The sequence below is a fragment of the Lathyrus oleraceus genome, chromosome 5, assembly GCF_024323335.1.
Source record: "Lathyrus oleraceus cultivar Zhongwan6 chromosome 5, CAAS_Psat_ZW6_1.0, whole genome shotgun sequence".
Classification (NCBI taxonomy): domain Eukaryota; kingdom Viridiplantae; phylum Streptophyta; class Magnoliopsida; order Fabales; family Fabaceae; genus Lathyrus; species Lathyrus oleraceus.
In genome coordinates this window covers 545,950,691-545,963,623 of record NC_066583.1, presented here as the reverse complement: position 1 = coordinate 545,963,623, position 12,933 = coordinate 545,950,691, and the positions used below count along the sequence as shown (strand labels likewise).

General features: G+C 39.4%; 1 protein-coding gene across 1 annotated transcript; it reads right to left on the bottom strand.

The window, feature by feature from the left end:
• Nucleotides 1-3,603: 3,603 nt before the first annotated feature.
• LOC127081977 (uncharacterized) lies at nucleotides 3,604-11,672 on the bottom strand. The gene is made up of 4 exons (XM_051022202.1): nucleotides 11,078-11,672; nucleotides 10,296-10,903; nucleotides 5,286-5,439; nucleotides 3,604-3,692 (listed from the first exon to the last, which is right to left on the bottom strand). Exons 1-4 carry the CDS (start codon nucleotides 11,670-11,672, stop codon nucleotides 3,604-3,606), a joined length of 1,446 nt encoding a protein of 481 aa, XP_050878159.1.
• Nucleotides 11,673-12,933: the final 1,261 nt, after the last annotated feature.

Below are 12,933 nucleotides of genomic sequence, written 5' to 3'. Positions count from 1 at the left end.
CCTCCTCAGCAGATGTGATCTCCTTTGTGGGTACGGTACTTGGTGGTTGATCCCCAGAATCCCTTTATCCCCCGAGTAGATTCCCCAGTAGAGTTGCTTATATGGGAGATTTTACCTGTGCAATAAACTCCTTTCCCTAGTGGGAATGACTGATGATTCATCCCCTGCCCCGGCAGATTGGATACTCTCTGGTGATTTTGGCTTTCTCTCTTGAGATGTAGTACCGGATGTTTGTACTCCTTGGAGCTGTTTGTGTTAGAAATGTCTGTCTGTCAGCATTCATCAAGCATAAACCACGCATGTGTGCATATATATTTTTCAAACATTTGGATATTCATATTGCATTTTTTGCCATATATCTTTGTTTGTTATTCCTCTGCTAGTTGGTAATACATTTCCCAAGCAAGATGTCGGTGTCTGATCCCTCAATATAGAGAGTCAGCCCCTTAAGCAGAAAGTGTTTATCTTTCCTTCCGCATTCCCCACTGAGTTATATCCTCGTGGACGACGGTTGTTTTCGCTTCCTCCCAACACATATATTGGGATGGGCTTCCCTATTGAGTTATATCCTCATTAGGACGAGTTTTGATTCAGTTTTCCTCTTTGGTTTGATCCTAAATTGGCCTCTTGTGACTGTCTCCTATGTTTCCCTGTGGCATAAATGAATAATTGCTCAGTAATTGGTAATCATTCATCTTATCCCCGGCGGAGCCTGTGGTTTACTACCCTTATACCGGTATTTGTAAACCCTATTTTCTCCCTGTCGCACCTCAAAAATGATGATAATGCGATCCCTCGCGATAGGACGCGGAAAAAATGTTCGAAACAGAGTCGCCACCGAACTTTATTCATTCCAATGAAGGAATAGGAAAATATCGAGAAGACCTTTAGAAATAAGAATAATGGTCGTCGCAACCATATTCGGGTTCGGGAGTCGATTACGCAAGGGGAAGGTATTAGCACCCCTCACGTCCGTTGTACTCAACGGGAACCTCTTAGTCTGATTTTGCTATTTGACTGTTAATTGACTGTTTATCTGCTTGCTTCGAGTGATTAGAATTGATGATAGATATGGATGAAGACCTCAGGAGGGGGAAATGGGAGGTTTTTTATTAGTGTGCTCGCGAAGATACAGCAATCTCCTGCCTACGTATCCTTATAGTGCAATAAGGAAATCAGAGCATTCGTAGTTCGGGCTACTACGAATATTTAGGTGTGTTTTGTTTTGATGAACGACTGTGTAAGTCGGCGTTCTAACGGCTAAACGCTGGCATGTCTACTCTCGGGGGAGGCTCTAGCACTGGTTTGTTGGGCATTAGAAAGGATTGACAGTGTTCTTTTGAAAAGGTTTTGGTCACGCGGGGGTGACAAGTTGAATTGATGTGTTTGGGTTTGATGGTTGATTGGTTTCGATCGCTCGGGGGCGAGAAATTAGGTTTGATTGGTTTGAGATGTTTTTGGAGAACGACGAAAGGTTGAGCAATGTGGTGTTCACCAATCGTCCAATTCTTTCGAGGAGTAATAAGGCGTCCGCCTTCTAGTCCCTTTTCGTCCGAATTATTTTGAAAGTTTGTTTGTGGATGTTGAATACGCACGGTAGTGAGGCGTACGCCCCCTACTTGCTTATTCAAGGAATAATGAGGCGTACGCCACTTATTCCTTTATCCAAGTTTATTTAGCGTGTTTTAGTCGGAAGTCGATAATTTGTGCAATATGGCGTTCGCCAATTATTCAAATAATCGAGAGATGGCGAGGCGTACGCCTCTCATCTTTTATCATCCGAGGTTTAAATTGTAAAAGATATGTTTGTATGTTGGATTGGTAGGTTTTGATTTATTCGATTGTGGTTTTGATTTGATGACGAAGATTCGAGCAATGTGGCGTTCGCCAATTATTCGAATAATCGAGAGATAATGAAGCGGATGCTCACTATTCTCCTTTTCATCTGAAATATGGAATTAAAAGGATTTGGAATTTGTAGTTGATTTAGAAAATGTGATTTGAACTTGTATGATTTAAGATTTAATCGGATGACAAGAACTCGTGCAATATGGCGTACGCCAATTATTCAAGTGCTTGAGAAATAGTGAAGCGTACGCTTCCTATCTCCTTTTCATCCCAAGTTTATGTTAAGAGAAAATCCTTTAAAAGTTAAATGGTTTGAAAATTGATTTGAATTTGTGTTTATGAATGAAATGAATTTTATTTAGTGTATTATTTCATCTACTCGGTTAATCAATAACCAAGTAGGTTTCATTGTAAGGAAGCCCAAGAGTAAGCTATGTGAGGTTGATGGCGATGCGAAGAGCAATCGACTTACAAGGGTGTTTTGAAAATGGGCTCGATATTTAAATCGAGAATTGTATGATTTGTGCTTTTTGAAATTGGTTTGTGTTGTTTGATGAATTGATTTTGAATGAGATTGAAAATGATTTATGAAGTGATGATGACATGAAATAGTTTTAATTCAAAATAATGTGAAGTTTGTGATTGAAAGAAGTTAATCAAAGTTCAAAGTTAATTTATTAAAATTTATTTAAATTGATTAATTAAATTAATTAAAATTAATTATCAAAATTATTTAATTAAATCAAATAATTAAGTTAATTACAATTAATTAATAGAAATTAAACTAATTAAATATTTTAAGCAATTAATTAAATCAAAAGAAAAAGAAAATGGATATTAACATTGATTTGCAAAATTTAATCGGGGTCACAAAATGTGCTTGAGAATCGGTTCAAACATAGCAACAATGAATTGGAATGTTGTATGTGAGATAGAAACGCGGTAAAGTCGTATAATTGATATTACAATTTGAGCGGTATATCGGTATGAATTTACCGAATCCGTGGATAAAAAAAAAATCATTTTGAATTTCAAGAAAATGAAACAGATAACAATAATAATAATAGTAACACCACATATTGTCCTCACCACACAAGTAGCTTGATAAACTTCTACAGGATTTAAGCTCACATGAACATTAATATTTACATGGACATGAAAACTAGTATTGGTCACGAAATTGAAACTCAAAACAAGGTTCAATCCAAGCAGCATCCGTTGGAAAGGCATATGGGATAAATACAATGCAACTCAAAAAAATATCATTAAAACTCAGTTTAATATATGCGATGGTACTTGATTTAAAGAAACTATACTGCAATAGCCACAACACTCGAGAAATTCACTACAACCTTTCCTCATAATTCTGCAAATGGGATCCAACACGCTATCACAAGATGCGGCAGTAATGACATTGGTTACCGATTTCAGACTAAAATTAACAACACTCAGAGCTCAAAAATATAAGTTCAGATAATTAACACACAATCAAGTTCAGTATTCCTTAACCAATCCAAAGACAGACCACCAAAATACAATACATTATAGACTCCAGTAATAGCAAAAAGGGTGTAACAAGAAGAAATACGGGTTGGTTTCGGTTATGAGGATCTTGTGTTTAACATGTATAACGGACCCGACTCCTAATTATAGCTTTTAGTCTACAACCCACAGAATGTTCATAAGACATGTTCATAAGACGGAAATCAAACACATAGAACTCGATTTACCGTAATAATAACAACTGTAGTAGAATTAAGTCATAGCAGCAGCAACTTGGAATCGTTTGTTGGTGTCGACAACTTGACGAGCTGGTGATGTCTTTGAACCGATGTTGTCAGCACCTGCAAAAAATCAAAGCCAATAGAACCATATCTGCAACAAAACAAAACCGATTGTGTTGTTGTGATGCCGGCAGCGATGTTGTTTGAAGGCGGAAACGGTGACGATGTTGAGTGAAGGTTAATGAAAAAAAAAAAAGGTTTGATGGAAGATGAAGGTGGAGGGAGAGTGAAAGTCGCGTTTGGTGATGGCGGAAGCGTCGAGGATTTAGGGTTTTACAGTGGATTTGTGGTGACGATTGAAGGTTGCCGGCGAAGGGTTTGGTTGAAAGGGGTTTCGCATGGTGACAGGGAAGAGAGTTTGAGTGAGCTGAGAGTTGAGCGGTGATGCCGGTGGTTGGAGGGTGAGCGAGATGACGGTGGGATGGTTGACGATGAAGAATGAAGGGGCGAAGGTTGTGTGGGGGACGATTTTGAGGGTAGTGATGAGGGTTTGACGGTGATGAAGAGGGTTTGAGCGGCGGTAGTGTTTTTGGGTGGATGAAGAGGAATATGAAGAGCGAAGGGTGAGGGTTTTACAGAGTGAATAGTGAGTGAGAGTGGCGGCGGTAGGGCTTGGTGTTTGTGTGAGCTGAGAGTGAATGAGTGATGATGAGAGTGAGTGAATTGTGTGATTCAGAGAGATTAAAAAGGGATTTGTGAGGTTCTTTGTCTTTTTGCTGAGAGTGTGAGATAGTGGTGAGTGAGTGGAGGGAGGTATGTGAGAGATGTGTGAGACACGTAGCAGACCGTTGGGAGTGGATTGTGAATGGAATTAGAATTGTTTTTTAGTGGATTGGAGGATCCAATGTAAGAATATGTATTTATTTCACAATTATTATTTATAATAAATCATAAAAAACTAACTAACAATTAATTTAAACTAGCTAATATTAAAAAAAAACTCTAACTAATATTTTAAAAACTAACTAATATTTTAAAAAAACTAATTAATATTTAAAAAAGCTATTCTAATTTCTTTAATAAAATATCAAAAAAATACTTGACCAATTAAAAAATAAAAATCGAGTACAAATTTGATTCGGAAAAATTAAACCAATCACACTAAAATTGTCAGCACAAAACACATTATTTGAAAAATACACTGCTTCCTCAAATTCTGACAATTCAACCGATTTTTTGGTATTCTCAAATAAATTCCTTCTGACTGACATTTTAAGTGTTTATTCATGATGCAAATGTATGTCATGCTATGTGTATGATGCAAAAATGAAACTGAAATTAATTTTTTAAAAAAAATTAAAGTAAGCCCGGACAAAATTGGGGTACGACAGCTGCCCCTATTTAATTATCTTGAACTAGAAGGTAAGAATGACAACAGTCTTCATACATTCGTGGTGGAAGGTAATTAAATACGAAAGGATCCAAATTTTGTCCTTTGAAATGCAATGGAGAGATGCAGATGAAAATGCAATAGAATCTAACAGCACCAAGGTGTTAGGGGTAGAATGTCAGATCAATGCCAACCCTCGAGTCAACATTCAAATCTTGCAACGGTCGTTTCTGATGTAAAGACAAGAACTGAACATGTTTTCTGACACCAAACGGATGACCGTAGAATTAACTGCTATCACCAAAAGGATGATAGTAACTCACCAAGATTGTCAGGATTATCATCACCAAAAGAATGATGGATAAACCGAGCTTCAAAAGTAATCATCACCAAAAGGGTGATGGTTACAGTGGCTACAACAAAGATCTCCATCACCAAAAGGATGATGGTAGGATCAATAACAAATCTCGCTATCACCTAAAGGATGAAAGTCAGACACAATACAAAAATTTCCATCACCAAAAGGATGATGTCCGTCACCAAAGGGATGGTGGTTATTCTGATAAAGTTTCCCATTACGGAGAGTATAATATCAAAGTTACCACCAAAAAGGATGATAGTTGACTCATCACTTTCAAAGATCACCATCACCAAAAGGATGAAGGTATAGTCACACAACTCAAAGGATCCCCATCACCAAAAGGATGATAGTAAGATCAAAACAAAACCTTATTATCACCAAAAGGATGATAATAAGTCAACAATCACCATCACCAAAAGGATGAAGGTATAATTAAAAGACACAACTTGTTACCACCAAAAGGATGATAATAAGTCACACAACTCAAAGGATCCTAATCACCAAAAGGATGATAGTAAGATCAAAACAAAACCTTATTATCACCAAAAGGATGATAATAAGTCAACAAACACCATCACCAAAAGGATGAAGGTATAATTAAAAGACAAAACTTGTTATCGCCAAAAGGACGATAATAAACACATAACACGATTGATCACCATCACCAAAAGGATGAAAGTAAGATCAAGACAAACTTGTTATCACCAAAAGGATGATAATAAGTCAACAATTACCATCACCAAAAGGATGAAGGTATTGTCAAACGACAAAACTTAGTACCACCAAAAGGATGATAATAAGCACACACACAATTGATCACCATCACCAAAAGGATGAAGGTAGGATCAAGACAAACTTGTTATCACCAAAAGGATGATAATTAAGTCAACAATTGCCATCACCAAAAGGATGAAGGTATTGTTAAACGACAAAACTTAGTACCACCAAAAGGATGATAATAAGCACACACGCAATTGATCACCATCACCAAAAGGATGAAGGTAGGATCAAGACACAGACTTGTTATCACCAAAAGGATGACAATAAGTCAACCATCACCAAAAGGATGAAGGCATTGTCAAACGACAACACTTGTTACCACCAAAAGGATGATAATAAGCACACAACGCAATTGATCACCATCACCAAAAGGATGAAGGTAAGATCAAGACACAAACTTAAATATCACTGACACCAAAAGGATGACAGTAAGATCACACGAACCGAACTTGTTATCACCAAAAGGATGATAATAAGGACAGAACTTCAAAACTTGTTATCACCAAAAGGATGATAATAAGCTAAAACAGACTCAATGATCGCCATCACCAAAAGGATGAGGGTAAGATCAAAACAAAACTCGTTATCACCAAAAGGATGATAATGAGCCCATAACTCAAATGGTCACCGTCACCAAAAGGATGAAGGTAAGGCCAATAACAAAACTTGTTATCACCAAAAGGATGATAATAAGTCAATAGTCACCATCACCAAAAGGATGAAGGCACTATAAATAACAGAACTCGTTATCACCAAAAGGATGATAATGAATCAGCAAACACCATCACCAAAAGGATGAAGGTGAAATCATAACTTCGAAACTTGTTACCACCAAAAGGATGATAATAAGTTATAATGACTTCAAATATTACTGACACCAAAAGGATGACAGTGGGATTGGACTTTCCAAATGTCACCATCACCAAAAGGATGATAGCTTAAACTGAACTCCATAGTCTCTATCACCAAAAGGATGATATTTTAGATTGAACTGGACGTCATCACCAAAAGGATGATGATTGAACCAGAATGACAAGGATTGCTTATCATCACAAGGATCGCAGACACCAAAAGGATGACGGTAAGCTTGTAATAATTGCAGAGGTCACCATCCACCAAAAGGATGAAGGTTAGACCAAAACTTCAAGGATCTTCGACACCAAAAGGATGACAGTAAGATCACAAATGTCAGGGATTTACCATTACCAAAAAGGATAACGGTGATCGTAAACAGGATGATGTTTAATATTATTCCTCAATGGACTTTCACCAAAAGGATGATAGTGAGAAAAATATTGGAAAAAATAAGGCTACTGTCAAAGTTCAGTAAACCTGATTTGCTGGGTAGCATTGGAACATTGTTGGATGAGACTTGCTCGGGGTATTGACAACAAAAGGTTGCAAAGCCAATATTCTCTGTAGTTTCTGTCAACAAAAGATTGTAGGAAACAACTCATTGAGGGACGCTCAACGTGAAACAAGGTAGGTGTTTAAAGAAACGTTGCTTGACTTAGCTGAAGATAACATCTTATCAACAAAAGGTTAAAGGATGTAGCTCAATGGGGAATGCCCAATAGTGGGTAGGAATTCTCTCAAAAGAAGTGACAATGACTTGACTGAGGATTGGCCTGGATGCCTACGACTAACCCTTGGATTTTGATTCGTGTTATGTACATGGATGATATGTATGCGTTATGTATGAGGTGATGCATGTGATGCATGTGATGCATGTTTGAATGCAAATACTGATTGGCTTGTTTGGGATTGGCCCCCCTTTGCAAAGGCGATGTATTTTCTGGAAACCAGTATTGGTTGTATTTGTTTTTATGTGGAATGCCAACAAGGTGGGCTTTGGTTTTTTTTTTTGTGGTAATTGTCAATGTGGATTGAGCTATTGTTTGGTGAAAGGATCTGACTTCCCGACACTCGGTAGTTGATGAGGTGATGAACACGCAATAGATGTGGATACTCTTGGTGCCCCAAGTTTGATCTCTTGCTGATATGTTGTATATTTGTCTTCGAGAAGATCTCAATTTTCCTTCTAAAGTGTTCGGCCAGCCTGTAACTGAGCATAGCGACGTGATCAACGCATGATGGTTGTGCTTTTGACGTGCCCTAGGATTCTTGTCAATATATGATGTTGCCCTGGTATGAACTTTCGACATTTGGATGGTGAATTCAAGCTGTCACTAATGTCTGATGCCATCTGGTGGACTGACTTGAAGATATGAAGGGAATTTTGCCCTATGCAACTTGTCTTGCCCCTGACTGTAGGGTATCAAAGGAATTCTCCCTACAAGAAAACCTTAGGAATGATTGTCCCATGATATGGTCTGATTTTGATTCCTTCAATGTTTGATTCTGGCAATGGTATGCCCCTGATTAGCCTCTGAAGGATTTGCCCCTGATTGGCTGAGTATTGAAGTGTTTTTCCTCCCTGATCAACTGATGCTTGGAGATTTGTCTTATACTGACTACTTCTTAAGTCAACATGATCAGAAGATGCCATGCCCCTGATTCATAGGATTATGAGATGATTTGTGTTAGCACCAATGATCAAGTGCCCCTTGAATTGCCCTTTGTAGGATTTTACTCGATGTCAAGTACTGACTGACAATTAAGAATTTTTATTCAAGAAATGGTGATTTTAATGCAACAGTTATGCAAGTTTTGAAAAGAAACAATCATTCATTTGGAGTGTTGTGGTAGTGTGTGGCGAGTGGATCATGAGTCCAAACGCGGTGCTTGATTTTGATAGTGCGTGAGTGATATAGAGAGAATAGAATATTAGCAAATCTTTCGGAGTCAGTTTACTCAACCTTGCTATAATATGCTTTCAGAATAAACCTTACTTCAATTAGGTCTTTTGAGGGTTGTAACGTGGCTTGGTTCATGGTTATCGAAACGAAAGGATATAAGGCTCAAAGTTTATTTTAACCCACCCCCTTCTTCATGATGATCTCCAATCCTACGTTCAGTTAATTCACACACATTCGTTTTTTTTTTTTTGCGGGTGTAAGGATAAAGATGGTGATTCAAGGTCTCTTGGAATGGCAGCCACCTTATTTTGTTGTTTTTTTTTATGTCGGTGACCCTTTGATTTTGGTATGGTGGTCACTGAATCTTGTTTTATTTTGTTGGAGACTTTCATTGTCTCTTTCGATTTTTGTTTTGATCCCTAACTTTTGCATGGACCGCTTTGTTTGAAGCTTTAGTCCATCGGGATTGCCCCTGTTTTTGCCTAAGTTTCCTTTTAGGGTGTTGGACTTAGCGGGCTTTTTTTTTACTCTTTTTTTTTGAACTTGTGACTGCCAAGTCACTGGTCATTGAAGAAAAACCGACATAAAATTTGGATTTGTATGGTTCCTTCGACACTTCAAGATGTGTGCAAAGAATATCATGTGATTGATCCTTGTATGGGATATTTCATCTTTGTAATTTGAATGTGTAGTCAAATCAACTGAACACTACCCTGCCCCAGGTTAAGCGTAAGGGTTGTTTAGATCCAAAAGAAACTCCTACTTCTAGGCTCGAAGTGGTTGACTAGGGATTAACTCCTTATCTCTCCAGTGTTTGGGGATTTGAAACAATGCCTGTACATCATCAGCAAGATTTTATCCGAAAGGCATACGATCAGCAATTATGAGTATTTTGTTTTCGTCATCCTCCTTCCAACATTTACTAACAATAGTGTGATAAAGGAGGTGAAGTGTAAAAGTATGTGTTTGTGCTTTTGCAAATGTGATAGATGAGTGAATATGAAAGATTGATTCAAAGCATGCATAATTATCCCATTAACAAAACCAAATACAAATGACAATGTTTAAAGCATACAGTACTTAAACAAACAAGATCAAATTACAAGCATGTGAGAGGGTAAAAAAAAATGGCATAATGATCGCCTTCATTCAAATGAACAGGACTTCATCTCTTGATTCTTTGTTGGGATTGCTCTGCTTGTTCAGGATGGTGGGAAGCTTTACCTTCGAGCTTCACTTGACTCTGCATGCGCTGGCATGGGGTTTGTTGCAACGTTTGGCCTCACTGGCGTGAATGTAAGTGCTTTATTGTCAATCAAATTTTGAACCTTGTGCTTGAAAGCCTTACAGTTCTCTATTGTGTGCCCTGGGGCACCCATGTGATACTCGCAGTGAGCATTGGCGTCGTAGCCTGGAGGATATGGTGGAGTTACAGGTGTTAGCTCCTTCAGAACAACTGATCCATCCTTTAGTAGGTAGGGGAGGATCTTGCTATATGATACTGGTAAAGGATCAAAATGTCTTTCTGGCCTCCTTGCCCTCTGCTGGTTAGGTGGACGTGGTTGAGCATGTTGCTGTTGATTCTGATGTGGCTGCTGGTAAGCCGGTTGTTGATATGGTTGTTGATACGGTTGCTGATAGGGTTGCTGGTATGGTGTTTGGATGACAGCGGCAACCTGATCGTAAGGCATAGGAACAGACGGACGTGCCCTATATCCTCCTCCTCTCATTATGGCATTGGTCTGCCCTTCCGGCTTCTTTGGGAGATTGGGATAAGGTTTCTTCACCCCACTTGAAGCATTGGCAGCGCAAGGTAGCTTTCCTTTCTTAATTTGACTTTCAATCCGTTCTCCTACAGAGACAACCTCAGCAAATGCTGGGAAGCTGGACCCTACCATTTTCTCCATGTACTGGGTGTGCAGAGTTCCCATAAACATGTCGATTAATTCTTTATCAAGAAGAGGAGGTTGGACGCGAGCTGCAAGCTCTCTCCAGCGTTGTGCGTACTCTTTGAATGACTCATTGTTGCGTTGAGTCATGTCTTGCAGTTGTTTGCGATTGGGTGCTAGATCAGTATTGTACTGATAATGCCTTAGGAATGCTTCAGCAAGGTCCCTCCATGATTGGACCTGACCTCTCTCCAGTTGCATGTACCACTCCAAGGATGCCCCACTGAGACTATCTTGGAAGTAATGAATCAGGAGTTGATCATTACTGATGTGGGCAGCCATCTTACGACAGTAAGCTCTAAGGTGTGTTCTTGGGCAGCTGATCCCTTTGTATTTGTCAAAGTCTGGGACTTTGAACTTCTGTGGAATCACCAATCCTGGCACCAAGCACATATCAACGGCGTCTAAACCGGGAGTAGTGTGAACCTCCAAGGACTTAAACTTTTCCTCCAAAGCATGGAGTCTATCAACAGCTGGGTCTGGGAGACCTCCAACAGCAAGCTTGGCGGGTTGTGGCATGAAGAAGGCATCATATGGATCCTCATCACCTATCACAGATCCATGGTGAGCAGATGTAGCAGAGTGCTCATGGGGGTTCATGTTGACCATGGGAACAGGAATAGGGATCGGTCCTCCTCTAGGCTGATTAGGGTTACCATCAAGGTCAATCACTCCAGGGATGCTAAGTGATGGCGATCCAAACTCGGCAGCAACTTTCCTGGCTTCAGCGTTAGTCTCAGCATCCTTCTCCTTCTGGGCCAAGAGTAGCATAGTTTCTAGCAAGCGATCCATCTTTGCCTGCATGGAGTCAATGTCGGTTCTCATCGAAACCTGGTTTGCTTCCAGTTGTTCGAGTGTCATCTTGTAGTTGCGGCGTGTCTCGTACCGGTGTCGAGTAGTCAGCGTTTACTGGACAAGGGTAGAACATGGTGTGAGCTTTTGTTTCTGGAAGATGAAATGCAATGCATGTTTATGATATGTAAATGCATGAAATTGCCATGTTTTCTTGCAAGGAATACATACTCAAGATTATTCACACGTCGGGTACATCAGAATAAAAGGAAGAATCCTGGGTTTCTATGATTACTAGAAATTCCCAAAGGTAGGTTCTAAAGTTATGTTTTCAAGGAAGGAACTTAGACTCACGGATCAAGTTCAAAACTTCCTCGCAATGGTGGGCTAGCCACATCGTGATGGGAGTTCTGAAATGATCTAATCTAAGTGGGATTCTCGTATTGTACGAACAGGGTGTAGACCCTTCGGTTCAATACTACACAATCACCGATTATGAAAACAAAACATGGTTTAAGGCGAGGTCCCTAGAGTCACGGATCGTGTTTAGAACCTCCACCGCAATGATGGGCTAGCCATATTATGATGGAAACTCCAAACAGATCTACTCTAGGTGGAGTCTTCGTATTGTCCCAATAGGCGTACGCCCCTCGGTTCAATACTACACAACTCCGGGTTCTAAGTTCTTCTCGAAGCTCAGGTGTGAAGCTTATCTCACAGCATACACCAAATCCCATATCATAGCAAAAAAAATCAAATACAACATAAACAATCATAATAAGATATAGAGAAATAAATATGGAAGAAAAGAATATTTTCTAACAGTCATAGCAAAATCAGACTAAGCTAGGCTAGACTCTCTCTTGCTTGGAGCACACTTCCCCAGCAGAGTCGCCAGTCTGTCGCACCTCAAAAATGATGATAATGCGATCCCTCGCGATAGGACGCGGAAAAAATGTTCGAAACAGAGTCGCCACCGAACTTTATTCATTCCAATGAAGGAATAGGAAAATATCGAGAAGACCTTTAGAAATAAGAATAATGGTCGTCGCAACCATATTCGGGTTCGGGAGTCGATTACGCAAGGGGAAGGTATTAGCACCCCTCACGTCCGTTGTACTCAACGGGAACCTCTTAGTCTGATTTTGCTATTTGACTGTTAATTGACTGTTTATCTGCTTGCTTCGAGTGATTAGAATTGATGATAGATATGGATGAAGACCTCAGGAGGGGGAAATGGGAGGTTTTTTATTAGTGTGCTCGCGAAGATACAGCAATCTCCTGCCTACGTATCCTTATAGTGCAATAAGGAAATCAGAGCATTCGTAGT